Raw genomic sequence first — 13,442 nt, 5'->3', positions numbered from 1 at the left:
TAAAGAAAATGAAAGACCCTGCCTAAGTTATAGAGTCTTTTTTTTGAATCCCTTATTGAATCTTTTGCAGGCAAAAAAAAAAAATTAACATTTCCTTCAAGATTCGTTCTTTTGCAGTTCTTCGCTTATTGGATACAAGCTAATAAAGAGAGCTTAAATCAAAAAGACATAATAAGTTGGATATATTCCACGGTGAGTCAGGTTTCTTGTCCTTCCTTAAGAGGTCTTTTCAGCAATAACTTGGCTGAAACAAACAAACAAACAAAAAAAGAAGATTGTAGGAAAAAGAAATGGAGTCCAACATCCAATATATAAAAAAAAAAAACGGAGTCACCCTGCGGAGACTGAACGCCATGCCCTTACGAACCGAACGTCGGAAATGTAACCACTGGGCTACAAGGGGATTCCTTGACTTAAGTAGCAAATTTGACGGCACCTATTTGAACACGAAATGTAGTTTATTGACAGCCTCATCTTGCTTTGGAAAATTTGCAATGAAGAAAATGAAAGACCTTACCTAAGTTCTCGAGTCTTTTATAAAACCCTTATTAAATCTTTCGCAAGGGAAAAACAATTTCCGGTAAGATTCCTTCTTTTGCAGTTCTTCGCTTACTGGATGCAAGCTAATAAAAAGAGTTTGAAAAAAGAAGATATAATAAGTTCAGTATATTTTAGGGCGAGTCAGGTTTCTTGTCCTTCCTTAAAACGTCTTTTCGTCAAAAACTTGTTCAAACCAAAACAAACTAAAAAAGATTATAGGGACAAATATGAATAAAACGAACAAAGTCCCTCTGCGGGGGCTGAGCACCATGCCCTTCCGAACCGAAGCTCGGAAATGTAACCACTGGGCTACAGGAAGAATCCATGACGTGGTTGGGAAATTTAACGGTACCTATATGCACATGCAATGTACTTGTATTGACAGCCTAATCTATCTTTGGAAAATGTGCTATAAAAGAAATGACAGACCTAATGGAGACTAACCTCTATGTAATTTGCAGCCTCTCTAACCATTGTCTTTCTTCTAACAATAGTAGCTGGCCTTTATTTAACAATTCAGGCCATAAAAGTTGCCCGAGGAAAGCTCCAATAGCTTATAAGGTTTATTTCTGGGCTGAGCCCAAAAGCATTCAAACGAAACCCTTAAGCTTTTCAAATAGCTTTGCATCAGTTTATAGAGTATTTTGAAATTCTTTATTACATCTTTTCCAAACCGAAAACCATTGAAGTTTCAAATGAGATGCCTACTTTTTAAGGTCTTCACCTACTGGCTAGGAGCTAAGAAAGAGGGCTTAAAGCAAATAAAGGCATGGCTAGATCTGTAATTTACGCGTAGCAAAGTTCAGGATGTCTTTCTTTTAAAGTAATTTTTAACGCTAACTTAGTTCAAAGGGAAAAAGCAGAAAATTGTACGAAAAAGAACACTATTCAGTCCTACCCAATTACGAAAAGAAACAAAAGGGTCCCCCTGCGGGCGCTGAACGCGGGCCCTTCCAAACAGAAGCTCGGAAATGTAACCACTGGGCTACAGGGGGAATCCATGACGTGGTTGGGAAATTTAACAGTACCTATATGCACATGCAATGTACTTGTATTGACAGCCTAATCTATCATTGGAAAATATGCTATAAAAGAAATGACAGACCTAATGGAGACTAATCTCTATGTAATTCGCAGCCTCTCTAACCATTGTCTTTCTTCTAACAATAGTAGCTGGCCTTTATTTAACAATTCAGGCCATAAAAGTTGCCCGAGGAAAGTTCCAATAGCTTATAAGGTTTATTTCTGGGCTGAGCCCAAAAGCATTCAAACTAAACCCTTAAGCTTTTCAAATAGCTTTGCATCAGTTTATAGAGTATTTTGAAATCCTTTATTACATCTTTTCCAAACCGAAAACCATTGAAGTTCCAAATGAGATGCCTACTTTTTAAGGTCTTCACCTACTGGCTAGGAGCTAAGAAAGAGGGCTTAAAGCAAATAAAGGCATGAATAGATGGGTAATTTACAAGTAGCCAGGTTCAGGATGTCTTTCTTTTAAAATAATTTTTAACGCTAACTTAGCTCAAAGGGAAAAAGCAGAAAATTGTACGAGAAAGAGCACTATTCAGTCCTACCCAATTACGAAAAGAAACAAAAGGGTCCCCCTGTAGGCGCTGAACGCCGGCCCTTCCGAACAGAAGCTCGGAAATGTAACCACTGGGCTACAGGGGGAAGCCATGACGTGGTTGTGAAATTTAACGGTGCCTATATGCACATGCAATGTACTTGTATTGACAGCCTAATCTATCATTGGAAAATATGCTATAAAAGAAATGACAGACCTAATGGAGACTAATCTCTATGTAATTCGCAGTCTCTCTAACCATTGTCTTTCTTCTAACAATAGTAGCTGGCCTTTATTTAACAATTCAGGCCATAAGTTGCCCGAGGAAAGCTTCAATAGCTTATAAGGTTTATTTCTGGGCTGAGCCCAAAAGCATTCAAACTAAACCCTTAACCTTTTCAAATAGCTTTGCATCAATTTATAGAGTATTTTGAAATCCATTATTACGTCTTTTCCAAACCGAAAAACATTGAAGTTCCAAATGAGATGCCTACTTTTTAAGGTCTTGACCTATTGGCTAGGAGCTAAGAAAGAGGGCTTAAAGCAAATAAAGGCATGGCTAGATGGGTATTTTACGAGTAGCCAGGTTCAGGGTGTCTTTCTTTTAAAATAATTTTCAACGCTAACTTAGCTCAAAGGGAAAAAACAGAAAACTGTACGAAAATGAGCACTGTTTAGTCCTACTGAATTACGAAAAGAAACAAAAGGGTCCCCCTGTAGGCGCTGAACGCGGGCCCTTCCGAACAGAAGCTCGGAAATGTAACCACTGGGCTACAAGGGGAATCCATGACGTTTTTTTTGCAAGCAAAAAAAAAAAAACAATTTCCTTCAATATTCGTGCGTTTGTAGTTCTTCGCCTATTGGATACAAGCTTATAAAGAGAGTTTAAATCAAAAAAGACACAATAAGTTGGATATATTTTAGGGTTAGTTAGGTTTCTTGTCCTTCCTTAAGAGATTGTAGAGAAACAAAAGAACAGCAGGAATGTGCAAACAAAAAAAGGAGTACCTCTGCGGGGGCTAAACGTTATGCCCTTCCGAACCGAAGCTCGGAAATGTAACCACTGGGCTACAGGGGAACTTTAAATTTAACGGTACCCATATGCACATGAAATGTGGTTTTTATTGACCGCGTCATCTTGCTTTAGAAAATATGCAATGAAAAAAATGAAAGACCTTGCCTAAGTTATAGAGTCTTTTTTAAATCCCTTAATAAATTTTTCCTAAGCAAAAAAAAATTAATATTTCCCCGAGAATTTGTTCTTTTGCAGTTCTTCGCCTATTTGATACAAGCTGATAAAGAGGGCTTAAATTAAAAAAAGACATAATAAGTTGGGTATATTTTAGGGTGAGTCAGGTTTCTTGTCCTTCCTTAAAAGGTCTTTTTATCAGTAATTTGGTTGAAATAAAAAAAAGAAGATTGAAGGGGGAAAAAAATGGAATGCAACACAAATATGGAAAAAATGGAATACCACTGCGGGGACTGAACCGCATGCCCTACCGAACCGAAGGTCGGAAATGTAACCACTGGGCTACAGTGGGACTCCTTGAATTGGGTAGCAAATTTAACGGTACCTATATGCACAAAAAATATAGTTTTTATTGACAGCATCATCTTGCTTTGGAAAATATGCAATGAAGAGAATGAAAGACCTTGCTTAAGTTATAGAGTCTTTTGCAAAAAAAAAAAAAAAAAAAAAAAAATAGTATTTCCTTCGAGATCCATTCTTTTGCAGTTCTTCGCCCTTTGGATACAAGCTAATCAAAAGAGCTTAATTAAAAAAAAAAATTATATGTTGAATATATTTTGTGGTGAGCCAGGTTTCTTGTCCTTCCTTAAAAGGTCTTTTTATTCCTATGTTAGTTGAACCAAAAAAAAAAAACAAAGAAGATTGTAGGGGAAAAAATGAAGTCCAACACAAATATGAAAAAACAGATTCCCCATGCGGGGACTGAACGCCATGCCTTTCCGAACCGAAGCTCGGAAATGTAACCACTGGGCTACAGGGGCACTCCTTGAATGGGGTGCATATTTAACGGTGCCTCTATGCACAAGAAATGTAGTTTTCATGACAGCCTCATCTTGCTTTGGAAAATATGCAATTAAAATAATGAAAGACCTTGCCTAAGTTATAGCGTCTTTTTAAATCCCTTATTAAATCTTTCTTAGGCAAGTAAAAAAGAATAACATTTCCTTGAAGATCCGTTCTTTTGCAGTTCTTCGCCTATTGGATACAAGCTAATAAAGAGAACTTAAATAAAAAAAAAAGATATAAAAAGTTCGGTATATTTTACGGTCCGCCAGGTTTCTTGTCCTTCCTTTAAAGGTCTTTTCATCCCAAACTTGGTTGAAACAAAAAGAAAGAAGATTGTACGAAAAAAAAATGGAGTCCAACCAAAATATGAAAAAAAGAGAATCCGCTTGTGGAGGCTGAAAGCCATGCCCTTTCAAATCGAAGCTAGGAAATGTAACTACTGGGCTACAGGGGGACTCCTTGAATTGGGTAGCATATTTAACGGTACTCATATGCACAAGAAATGTAGTTTCTATTGACAGCTTTATCTTGCTTTGGAAAATTTCAATTTAAAAAAAAAAAGAAAGATCTTGCGTAAATTGTAGAGTCTTTTTGAAATCTCTTATTAAACTTTTCCAAGAGAAGAAAATATAACATTTCCATCAAGATCCGTTCTTTTGCAGGTCTTCGCCTACTGGATATAATACAAGCTAATGAAAAGAGCTTAAATCTAAAAAGACATAATAATTTGGATATATCTTAAGGTGAGCCAGATTTGTTGTCCTTTCTTAAAAGGTCTTTTCATCAATAACTTGGTTTAAACAAAAAAAAAGAAGATTTTTCGGAAAAGTAAAATGGAGTCCACTACAAATATGAAATAAAAAAGAGTCGCCCCACGGGGGCTGAACGCCATGCCCTTCCTAACGAAGCTTAGATATGTAATCACTGGGCTACAGGGTGACTCCTTGAATTGGGTAGCAAAATTAACCGTACCTATATGAACATGAAATGTAGTTTTTATTGACAGCCTTATCTTGATCTGGAAAATGTACTACGAAAAAGATGAAAGAAGTTTCATAAGTTATCGCACATTTTCCGATTCGAGGAGTCTCCCTTTAGCCTAGTGGTTACATTTCCGAGCTTCGGTTTGGAAGCGCATGGCGCTTAATCCCCCACAAGGGGACTCCGTTTTTTGATATTTTTGCTGGACTCTATTTATCTCTTTTCGCCGAGTCTTCTTTTTTCCCCTTTATAACTAACTTAGGAGTGAAAAGACCTTTTAAGAAAGGACATCAAACCTGGCTGACCGTAAAATATATATCCATCTTGCCAGGTCTTTTTTCAGTTTAAACTCTCTTTATCAGCCTGTAGACAATGACTTGCAAAGGTACAGATCTTAATTGGGAGGTCATTTTTTTTGTCTGGGAAAGAACGGATCTTAAAGAAAATGTTCTTTTTTTTCCTGGGAAAGATTTAATAAGGGATTTAAAAAAGACTCTATAACTTAAGCAAGGTTTTTCATTTTTTTTTTTTTTTTTTCTCGGTTCGGAAAGGCATCGTGTTAAGCACCCGCACTGGGACTCCGATGTTATGATTCTGTTGGACTCCATTTATCTTTTCCCTACAATGTTTTTTTTTTTTCCGTTTGAATCAAGTTAGGGGTTAAAAAAACTGTTAACAAAGGACATAAAACCTTATCGCATAACAAATCCCTCTTGTTATGTCTTTTTTCATTTAAGCTCTCCTTATTAGCTTGTATCCAATAGGCAAAGACCTGCAAAAGTCCGGATTTTAAATGGAAAAAGGCTTCCGCTAGATGGGTATTTTTGCGGTCAGTCAGGTTAATGTTTGATGTTCTTTCTTAAAAGGTCTTTTTACCCCTAACTCGGTTCAAAAGGGAAAAAAAAAAGATTGCACGAAAAAACATACGTGGAGGATATAGTTAAAAAACGGAGCCTCCCTGCGAGCAGCGCGGTTACTTTTGCGAAAACGAGCAGTCACCGAATTTGTTTTGCGAGCAGCGAGCACTTTAGAAAATACTGCAAGTAATCTGAAGTTCCAAAACAGGAAAATAGGCGCAAAGCTAGACAAAATCTTAAGATCTTATCGCGGATCAGCCAGTCCCATCAGCTTACAACCAATTATGCCTTGTTTGATGTAGAACTACGTGAGTAAGTGGGTGGGCGCTCAATCGATCAAGGAGATGTAAATCTTTCTAACCACAACACGAGAAGAAGCTAAAAGCTACCAGACTCCAGAATCCAAACATGCAAGCCGTTGCAAACATTTTGCGAGCACGAGCAAGCGAGCACTCATTTAATTTTTGCCAGCAATTCGACCAAAGGCAAAAATAATAATTATGTCCTGATTATTCTCCTACTAGACCCGTACCCATTTCCCGAATGTGAAAAGAATGCTATATCCAGAGTTGCTATTCTAGTGAACTGTTCACGCGCTGTCATTACAATGCGTGACGTTCCTGGCATGGAAAAAGAGACGTGAAATCAACAACTGGATTCCCGCTGGGAACCCATCGGGGAAGGCATCGGGAAACGCACGCTTCAACGCGCAAGGATACGCAAAGGGTACGCAAGGCGTGACGGGCGACATAATAGGGCAGTCTCCGGAAACCCTCGGGGTGACACGCGGGTTGAGCGTAACGTAAAGGATGGAGGAACGCATGCGAAAGTGACTGGGAAAAGCAAGAGAAATGCACAGGGGACCTATTGTGTAACGACAAGAAGACGCATGAGGGACCGTGCTGAGGTGCGTATAGCATGACGGACGCGAGGAGCGTATGATAGAACATACAAGGAAATGCACAAGGCTACGCTTAGCCAAGGTAGTCACTACTATGTAATATTCTACTCTTCCCTGGTGAGTTTGAACAGCTACTCAGTTAAAGTCAACTACAGAAATAAGTTCGTTTAACGGGAATAATTTTAATCGTAAAGTTAGTCTTAATACAATTTAATAGGCGATTACATCATACAGTATTATTGATAAGTAAGTAATAACTCAGATGTCACTAATAAAAAAAATGAAACTTTGAATAAAATCGCTTTTTCTGGCTGAAAATGCTCTATGATTTGAGCTTATTATTAGAAGCTGAACAAAGCAACTTAGTAAATGAGATACAACAATTTGCAAGCTATAAATTCATTCACCTCAAGCTATTTCCCCGGTGATTTTCTTAAAATTACCCTTAATTTCCTATATATCTTACTAGAGCCTCAATAGGGTAAAGTTAAGTAGCTGCATTGATTTTCATAAAAACTATCGGGATTGGCATTTTTCATGTGTATACGAAGGAACAATTGAATTTTTCCGAGACTCATTCAGTCCAGGTTGACTTTGCAGTCAGGTTGTTCCTACCACCAATATTTGACGACAAAAATTGGCCATGGCTCAAGTGGTGGTGCACCTCCCTTTATGGTTATTACGCCTCTAGGAGGATTTTAAGCCCAAAAAACTGTCACTTACTTGGTCAGTCCGGCTGTATCTAAGATTTGTCATAATTCGTTATCTCACGAATAGTTATGTTATCAAGGGATAGTGAAGTTTCTAGTTGTAAGATAAAGACATTCAAACACCTAGCGCCTTCTTCGCTGCATAATTCTGAAATGGAACAAAAAAAAAAATGCAAAAACAGAACAAAACATGAGTAGACCATGTTAATGAAAAAATTCGACAAAAGAGTGTTATTATCTACAGGATACAAAAAACAGGATGCAAAACAAACTTCACTCCCCAAACCGGAAATTTTTTTCATAGATTTATACAATAAAACATAGAATAGAATAAAACTTTGTACTAAGGTTGGACTCTAGGACCTCTAAGTAGTGTAAAAGCAGCTGAGAGACTAATTTAAGTCCTCAGTACCATTAAACTCCTCAAAAACCTTTAATTGGACTTTTAGATTTTCCCCCAACGTCTAAATTGATTGAAAAAGGAAATAATGCTCGCAAACGTTTTAAAAACAGTTTTAAAAACACCCATAAACGAAACAAAGAGGACGACCTAAAGATGGCAAAGCGTTCAGTCTTAGCATTTTAGAAGAGCATTAAGCAGAACTCGGCTCTGATGATATGATTTTTATTACGCCATCAGTCAAGACTCACTGTACTTACCGGAACACTGTATATGAATAAGAAGATGATCAAGATCAGCAAGAAGATGATCAACCACTTTATAATGGTCCGCTTGCAGTTCTTCCAGATGATCCAACGCAAAGTCTTGAGTGGAGACAGGTACCACAGAAACGAATGAGCTGGACGGCTGTGGTAGTGAACAAGAGAAAAAAAAAGCTAAGGCAAATATATGCATGTATGCTTGAGGGACACTGATAATTAGAGGATTGTCCAGGAATCTCAGGACTTTCCCAGTCTTCTACTCAAACACCGACCACGACTAAAATAACACTGGTGTAGTCGTATTATCATGATTTGTCGTATACAAACAATGGTCATATCCATGGAAGACCATGAAACAGGACGAAAACATCTTCTTTCTTCGATTAACCAAGTACGCTCGTAGATTGTCAATATGATAATGTCTGCGACTGAAATATTGATAGCATTGTGATTTTAGCTGTGAATAGAGCGGTTTTCAATTGAGTATCGTAAAACCAAAACCAAACCAATCACTTACCAATTAGACTACGCAGCCAATCTCGAAACGAAGTAAAACCAAAACCAAAACCAAAACCAAAGTAATTGTCTAATTACTTTCGACACTCAATTGAAAACCGCTCTAAATTTCAAACCAACATCACGCGACGAATCACTGAAGAATGTCCGAGTAGTTCCGACTTGACGATGACCTCTGGCGATTTTCTAAAGAATCGTGAGGTCTTTAGGTGAGTTTCGAAAATCGCACAAATATGTCCGAGATTGATTAGACCATCCCAAGAATTTCGGGGCCTAATCAAGTCGTCTTTGACTGAAATTTGTTCAAAGTAACTTGATAGCTTAGAAATAACTAAAATCTCAAACGATAACTAAGAATCAAGCACCCTCCTCCAGACCCTCATAACGATAAAATATAATGTACTCAGCTGTAATGACTTTGAACTGCATTCCGTTTGTAAATAGCTACTTATATATCACATGACTTACATGGGTTTATCAAGCTTGGGATATTGATTGGGCTCTGATTGGCCCAGACCCACACGATACTCCTCAGCTTCTTCTTCGTTTAAAATCTCCAAAGTCATTTGTACCTTACCCTGTAACGCAACAAGATAACACGAATTTGAGAGCAGTTTTCACTTGATCTTGGTACGTAATTTGGAGTTTCTTTGGTTTAGCCCCACTTTGTCATCCAATCAAAGGTAAAACCTAAACTATCAATCGTGTCTCGTAAGCACACGTTTCCCCCGCGCTTCGTGTCGTTAGATATATTTGATTGCTTCTCCGGATTAATATTGTCTGTGTTCTGTTTTGTAACGTGAGAACTTTAGTCTACACTGGTAGTTAGAATAACTTTGTAAATTTCTAATTTTTTGCTGTGTGTGTGCGTCTATGTCTGCTCGTTTTGTGTCACTGACCTGAACATGTAAAACATCTTTTCCGTTTTAACTAGCTGCCTGGCATTATTAACTCTTTTAAGAGTTATTCCGGGTAGCCATCACCCCTATCATTTTTGTTTTTAATCTATAACATTTTAATTGATTATTTCTAATTCTGGAGTGAAATATAAGTATTTGACGGCTGTTTGTTTAATGAACCAATAAGAACGCGAAGCAATTGCAAGTATTTGCTGGATTATATCACTTACTTTCTTTTGCTTGTTTGTAAGAAGTTTGTAAGTATTTGTAATGTTGCTTTTCTTGCATGTTGTTTTTTCTTCTCTAGATATTTTTGTTGTAAAAATGAATAAAAGCTACTAATGGCGAAAAAAGTAGTACTAACCGAGAAAACTAGTAGCGCCTAGAAATGATCACTCCCGGAAACGCAATAAAGCAAAACAACAGCAACAACAACATGATCAAAACCAACTAGGATAAGTATCAGTGTCGAATTGAAATTGGGTCTTTCGCCGATTTTTTTGCGGTATCGTGTGGACAAAAGCCAGGATCTGTTTGTTTTTATGGATTTCTTTTAATAAAAGAAGAAATGATTGTGGGCCTTCTTAGGTCTCTGTTTATGTAATACTTCCTTTGCTTTGACTTTTCGATTGTTGATGATAGTTACTCCTTAGAAAATATATGGCCTACTTACCGTGATTTTCCGTTTGTCATCATCATCATCATCATTATCATAACAGGCCCACCAGCCAGATATCCACTGTTGAATGAACAAATCCACGAACTGGTTATGTGTCCTGGGGTCTTTCGTTCCTCCACAGTGACTGGGTTCAACACAAGGGCGAACTAAATTGGACAGATCCAGCTTCAAGTCACCTACGGCAAAAAATCACGGAACAAGTAGCTTACGTTAATTAATACGTTTATTTTGTCAGTACTTATGTTAGCTACCGAGTCAGGTTGTTACTTATGAAGAGTATAAAGTTGTGTCTTGTACAACGTGCAGTGTGTCTTTTAGGTGAATCTCGTGCACAATTATGATTCAGACACTTGTGCAGTGAACGAGATTCTGGCATTACATTTTTTCTTGTTGCAAAGGGAATCTAGGACTGCTGTCCCCTTAGGAGCTTAGGTGTGTGCTTGGTAACACACATGCATAATCAGTCTAACATGGTCCACAAGTTAGTTAGTTTGATTTTGGTTTGAAACCCAATAAGCCAAACACTGGATTGAATCTATGCCTTCCAGCTGTATACAACACATTCCTACCTATAAAGTCATGTCTAGTAAACCTGTCTTTGTCCCAGATTTGCACCTTTAAAACTGGCGATATGTGCTCATGTCTCAAATGACGACTCAAACGATGGACCTGGTGAAAGGGAATTCACGTTAGAAACATGAGATTATATATAAGCAAGGGCGGCTTATTACACAACACTTTTCAGTGGCTTTGCAGGATGAACTCGAGCAGGGGACGAGGGTGGTCGGGAAAAGGTGCCTAAAAGAGTAAACGAGAGAGATGAACTGAAGGTATGTGGAGGAAGTTTTTTTCTCCTTCAGGAAGGAGGTAAGCGGGGCTCGTCCTCCGAGTCGTTATCCGTCACTAAAGGCACAAGAAAAATCATTCCTCCATCCTCTGAGAATCAAGATTATAATCCAGTAGATATTTTTTCTCGCACACGATTAGTCGAAGCGCGTCAAATGACTGGATATTCCTCAACTAAAACTCATTTTCAAAACCGCGCGTGTTTCCACAAATATTTGAAGGATAATAAACATGTTTTCGAGCCTCCATTTGGCTCCAAAACATGCTCGCATAATTGTCCTTGGACATTTTTTGTTCCTTAAAGCTCGCTTCTCTGAGCAGATAATGTCTGCAGACAAATATCCAAGCATATTTTCTCGCTAAACGGGGGCTCCTGTTTATTAATCTCCACTGTACTATTCTTTTTCACATTTTCAAGATCAGTCCCTAGAAACTCTCCTTACTGCTTGTTACCATGCCGAGAAGACACTGCAAAACAGTGACGTAATTTAAAAACAAAGATATCAGATTAATTAGTTGATGATATAACAGACTCTTACCTTCTCCTTTATGACAATTTTCTTATCAATAGGAAGGTATTCGAAAGGAAAAACCATGCGATAGTTGAAACTTCCGTTACCGTCTAAGGATCTAAATTAAAACATGCATGGTGAAAAATTGTTTCTAAAACCGAAAGTGACTTAATCTTAATAATCTTAGGGGGTATAAATTTTAACTCAAAATTATTTCCAAAATCTGAAAAGAAAACTGTGTCTTAAATATACAAATCTACCCTGATTTCAAACGTCGCCGACGTCAGCTATACGTACAAGTTACAAAAAATATTAAATTCAATTTAGCTTGCGGAATAGTACTGTTACTTAAGAAGTAGACAAAATTGCCTTAATGCTCGTTATCGAATTGTTTGTTTTTTTTTTTTAGCACAATATCATATACAGGGTGCCTCATTTTACACAAAATTTCCAATGCTCGTAAAAAGAAAAAGCAACTTAAAAAGATGTAGGTTTTTTTCTTCTGGCGGTGGTAAGCGAAATGTTTCTAATATCAGCACAGTTTCAAATAACTCTTTACAAGAGTCGATAATCTCTTACTCTCTTGCTCTCACCAACAAATTTGACTGCCTTGTCCATGAAATGCTGTGTATTCAAGATCTTAAACCAGCACTGAATGTACAGTCTGATTATCATCGTGCTAAAGTATTCATGTAATTAGCTTGGCACTCTTTTATCCAAATTCGCTTCAACTTAGCCCCTTCAGAACTGCTTTTTATCATTAGTTATGTAACCTTGATAATGGCGCAAGATGCACCGAAACGTCGGTTTCTATCACTTATATTTCTTGTTTCATGTATTTCCAAATCGTTTCTTATAATAAGGAAATTCATTTGTTATAATGTCAACTAAAAACCAATAAGATGATCTGGAGTTGAAAAGGGCTGCCTAGATCTTTGCTCAATTCAGTTTTGCTGTATGGGATATTTGTCAGTGACTTACTGTGTGTAAGTTTCGTTTTATCAGTGGTACCATTTCAGCTGATTATATCTTTAATTTTCGTCACAATGAATTTTCCATTACCTTTCGTGTACTGTTGTGTTCTGTTCCTTTCCTATACCAACGATCCAACTATTTTTAGGGAAAGTAAACAAAATAATCAATTAAAAAAAAAAGGAATAAACTTATCTTATGTATAAGTAGTTTAGGTTTTTCTACTTCCAGATGTGCGGAGTAAATACACAACTTACGCTTTTACAAAAATGTCGCTCATTTTCTCTCCCAGGATAGACTGCTCTTGAAGGACAACATCCGTCGTATTCCAGATGACAACACGCAATTCATACCTGATACATGCAGTGATATAATATGAGACTTGTACCACACAAATTAGTTTTACTTTAAATGAACAATCATCATTAAAAACGACAACAGCAACAAAATCAACAACAACTCAAATTACTACATTAATATTACAGTTGTTATTATAGAACGCCTTCGGGTGGTGTACTGCCAATGAACATCTCACGAGTCACTTGTATGGTCTCGTTATACACAAACGCCCTTCAACTTTTATAATAAAGATAGGACCCTGCGCGCGCTCTGATTGGTCAAAATCCCATGTTTTATTAGAGTATAAAACATATAAAGCTTGTTTTATTGTTTATCGCCACATTGCCTCTATATCATAAAGCAAATGAAGAAGCCTAAGCCGTGTATTAAACTGTAATAAAACACTCCGGACATTTGAGAACACTCGA

General features: G+C 37.4%; 1 protein-coding gene across 1 annotated transcript in view; it reads right to left on the bottom strand.

Annotated features, from left to right (window-relative positions):
• Nucleotides 1–7,040: 7,040 nt before the first annotated feature.
• LOC110045720 (myoferlin-like) overlaps nucleotides 7,041–13,442 on the bottom strand; it is a 49,555-nt gene continuing 43,153 nt past the window's right edge. The window contains exons 54-61 of the mRNA XM_089292563.1: nucleotides 12,933–13,028; nucleotides 12,766–12,813; nucleotides 11,731–11,821; nucleotides 10,915–11,014; nucleotides 10,340–10,521; nucleotides 9,236–9,345; nucleotides 8,249–8,396; nucleotides 7,041–7,736 (exon numbers count right to left, since the gene is read on the bottom strand). Of these exons, the coding sequence (XP_089148689.1) occupies nucleotides 7,704–7,736; nucleotides 8,249–8,396; nucleotides 9,236–9,345; nucleotides 10,340–10,521; nucleotides 10,915–11,014; nucleotides 11,731–11,821; nucleotides 12,766–12,813; nucleotides 12,933–13,028 (808 nt within the window). The 3' untranslated portion in view covers nucleotides 7,041–7,703. The remainder of the gene's footprint in view (nucleotides 7,737–8,248; nucleotides 8,397–9,235; nucleotides 9,346–10,339; nucleotides 10,522–10,914; nucleotides 11,015–11,730; nucleotides 11,822–12,765; nucleotides 12,814–12,932; nucleotides 13,029–13,442) is intronic.

This window comes from Orbicella faveolata, unplaced genomic scaffold (assembly GCF_042242905.1).
Source record: "Orbicella faveolata isolate gen_17 unplaced genomic scaffold, um_ofav_v1 contig_1, whole genome shotgun sequence".
Classification (NCBI taxonomy): Eukaryota; Metazoa; Cnidaria; class Anthozoa; order Scleractinia; family Merulinidae; genus Orbicella; species Orbicella faveolata.
This window is presented reverse-complemented; position numbering and strand designations above follow the sequence as displayed.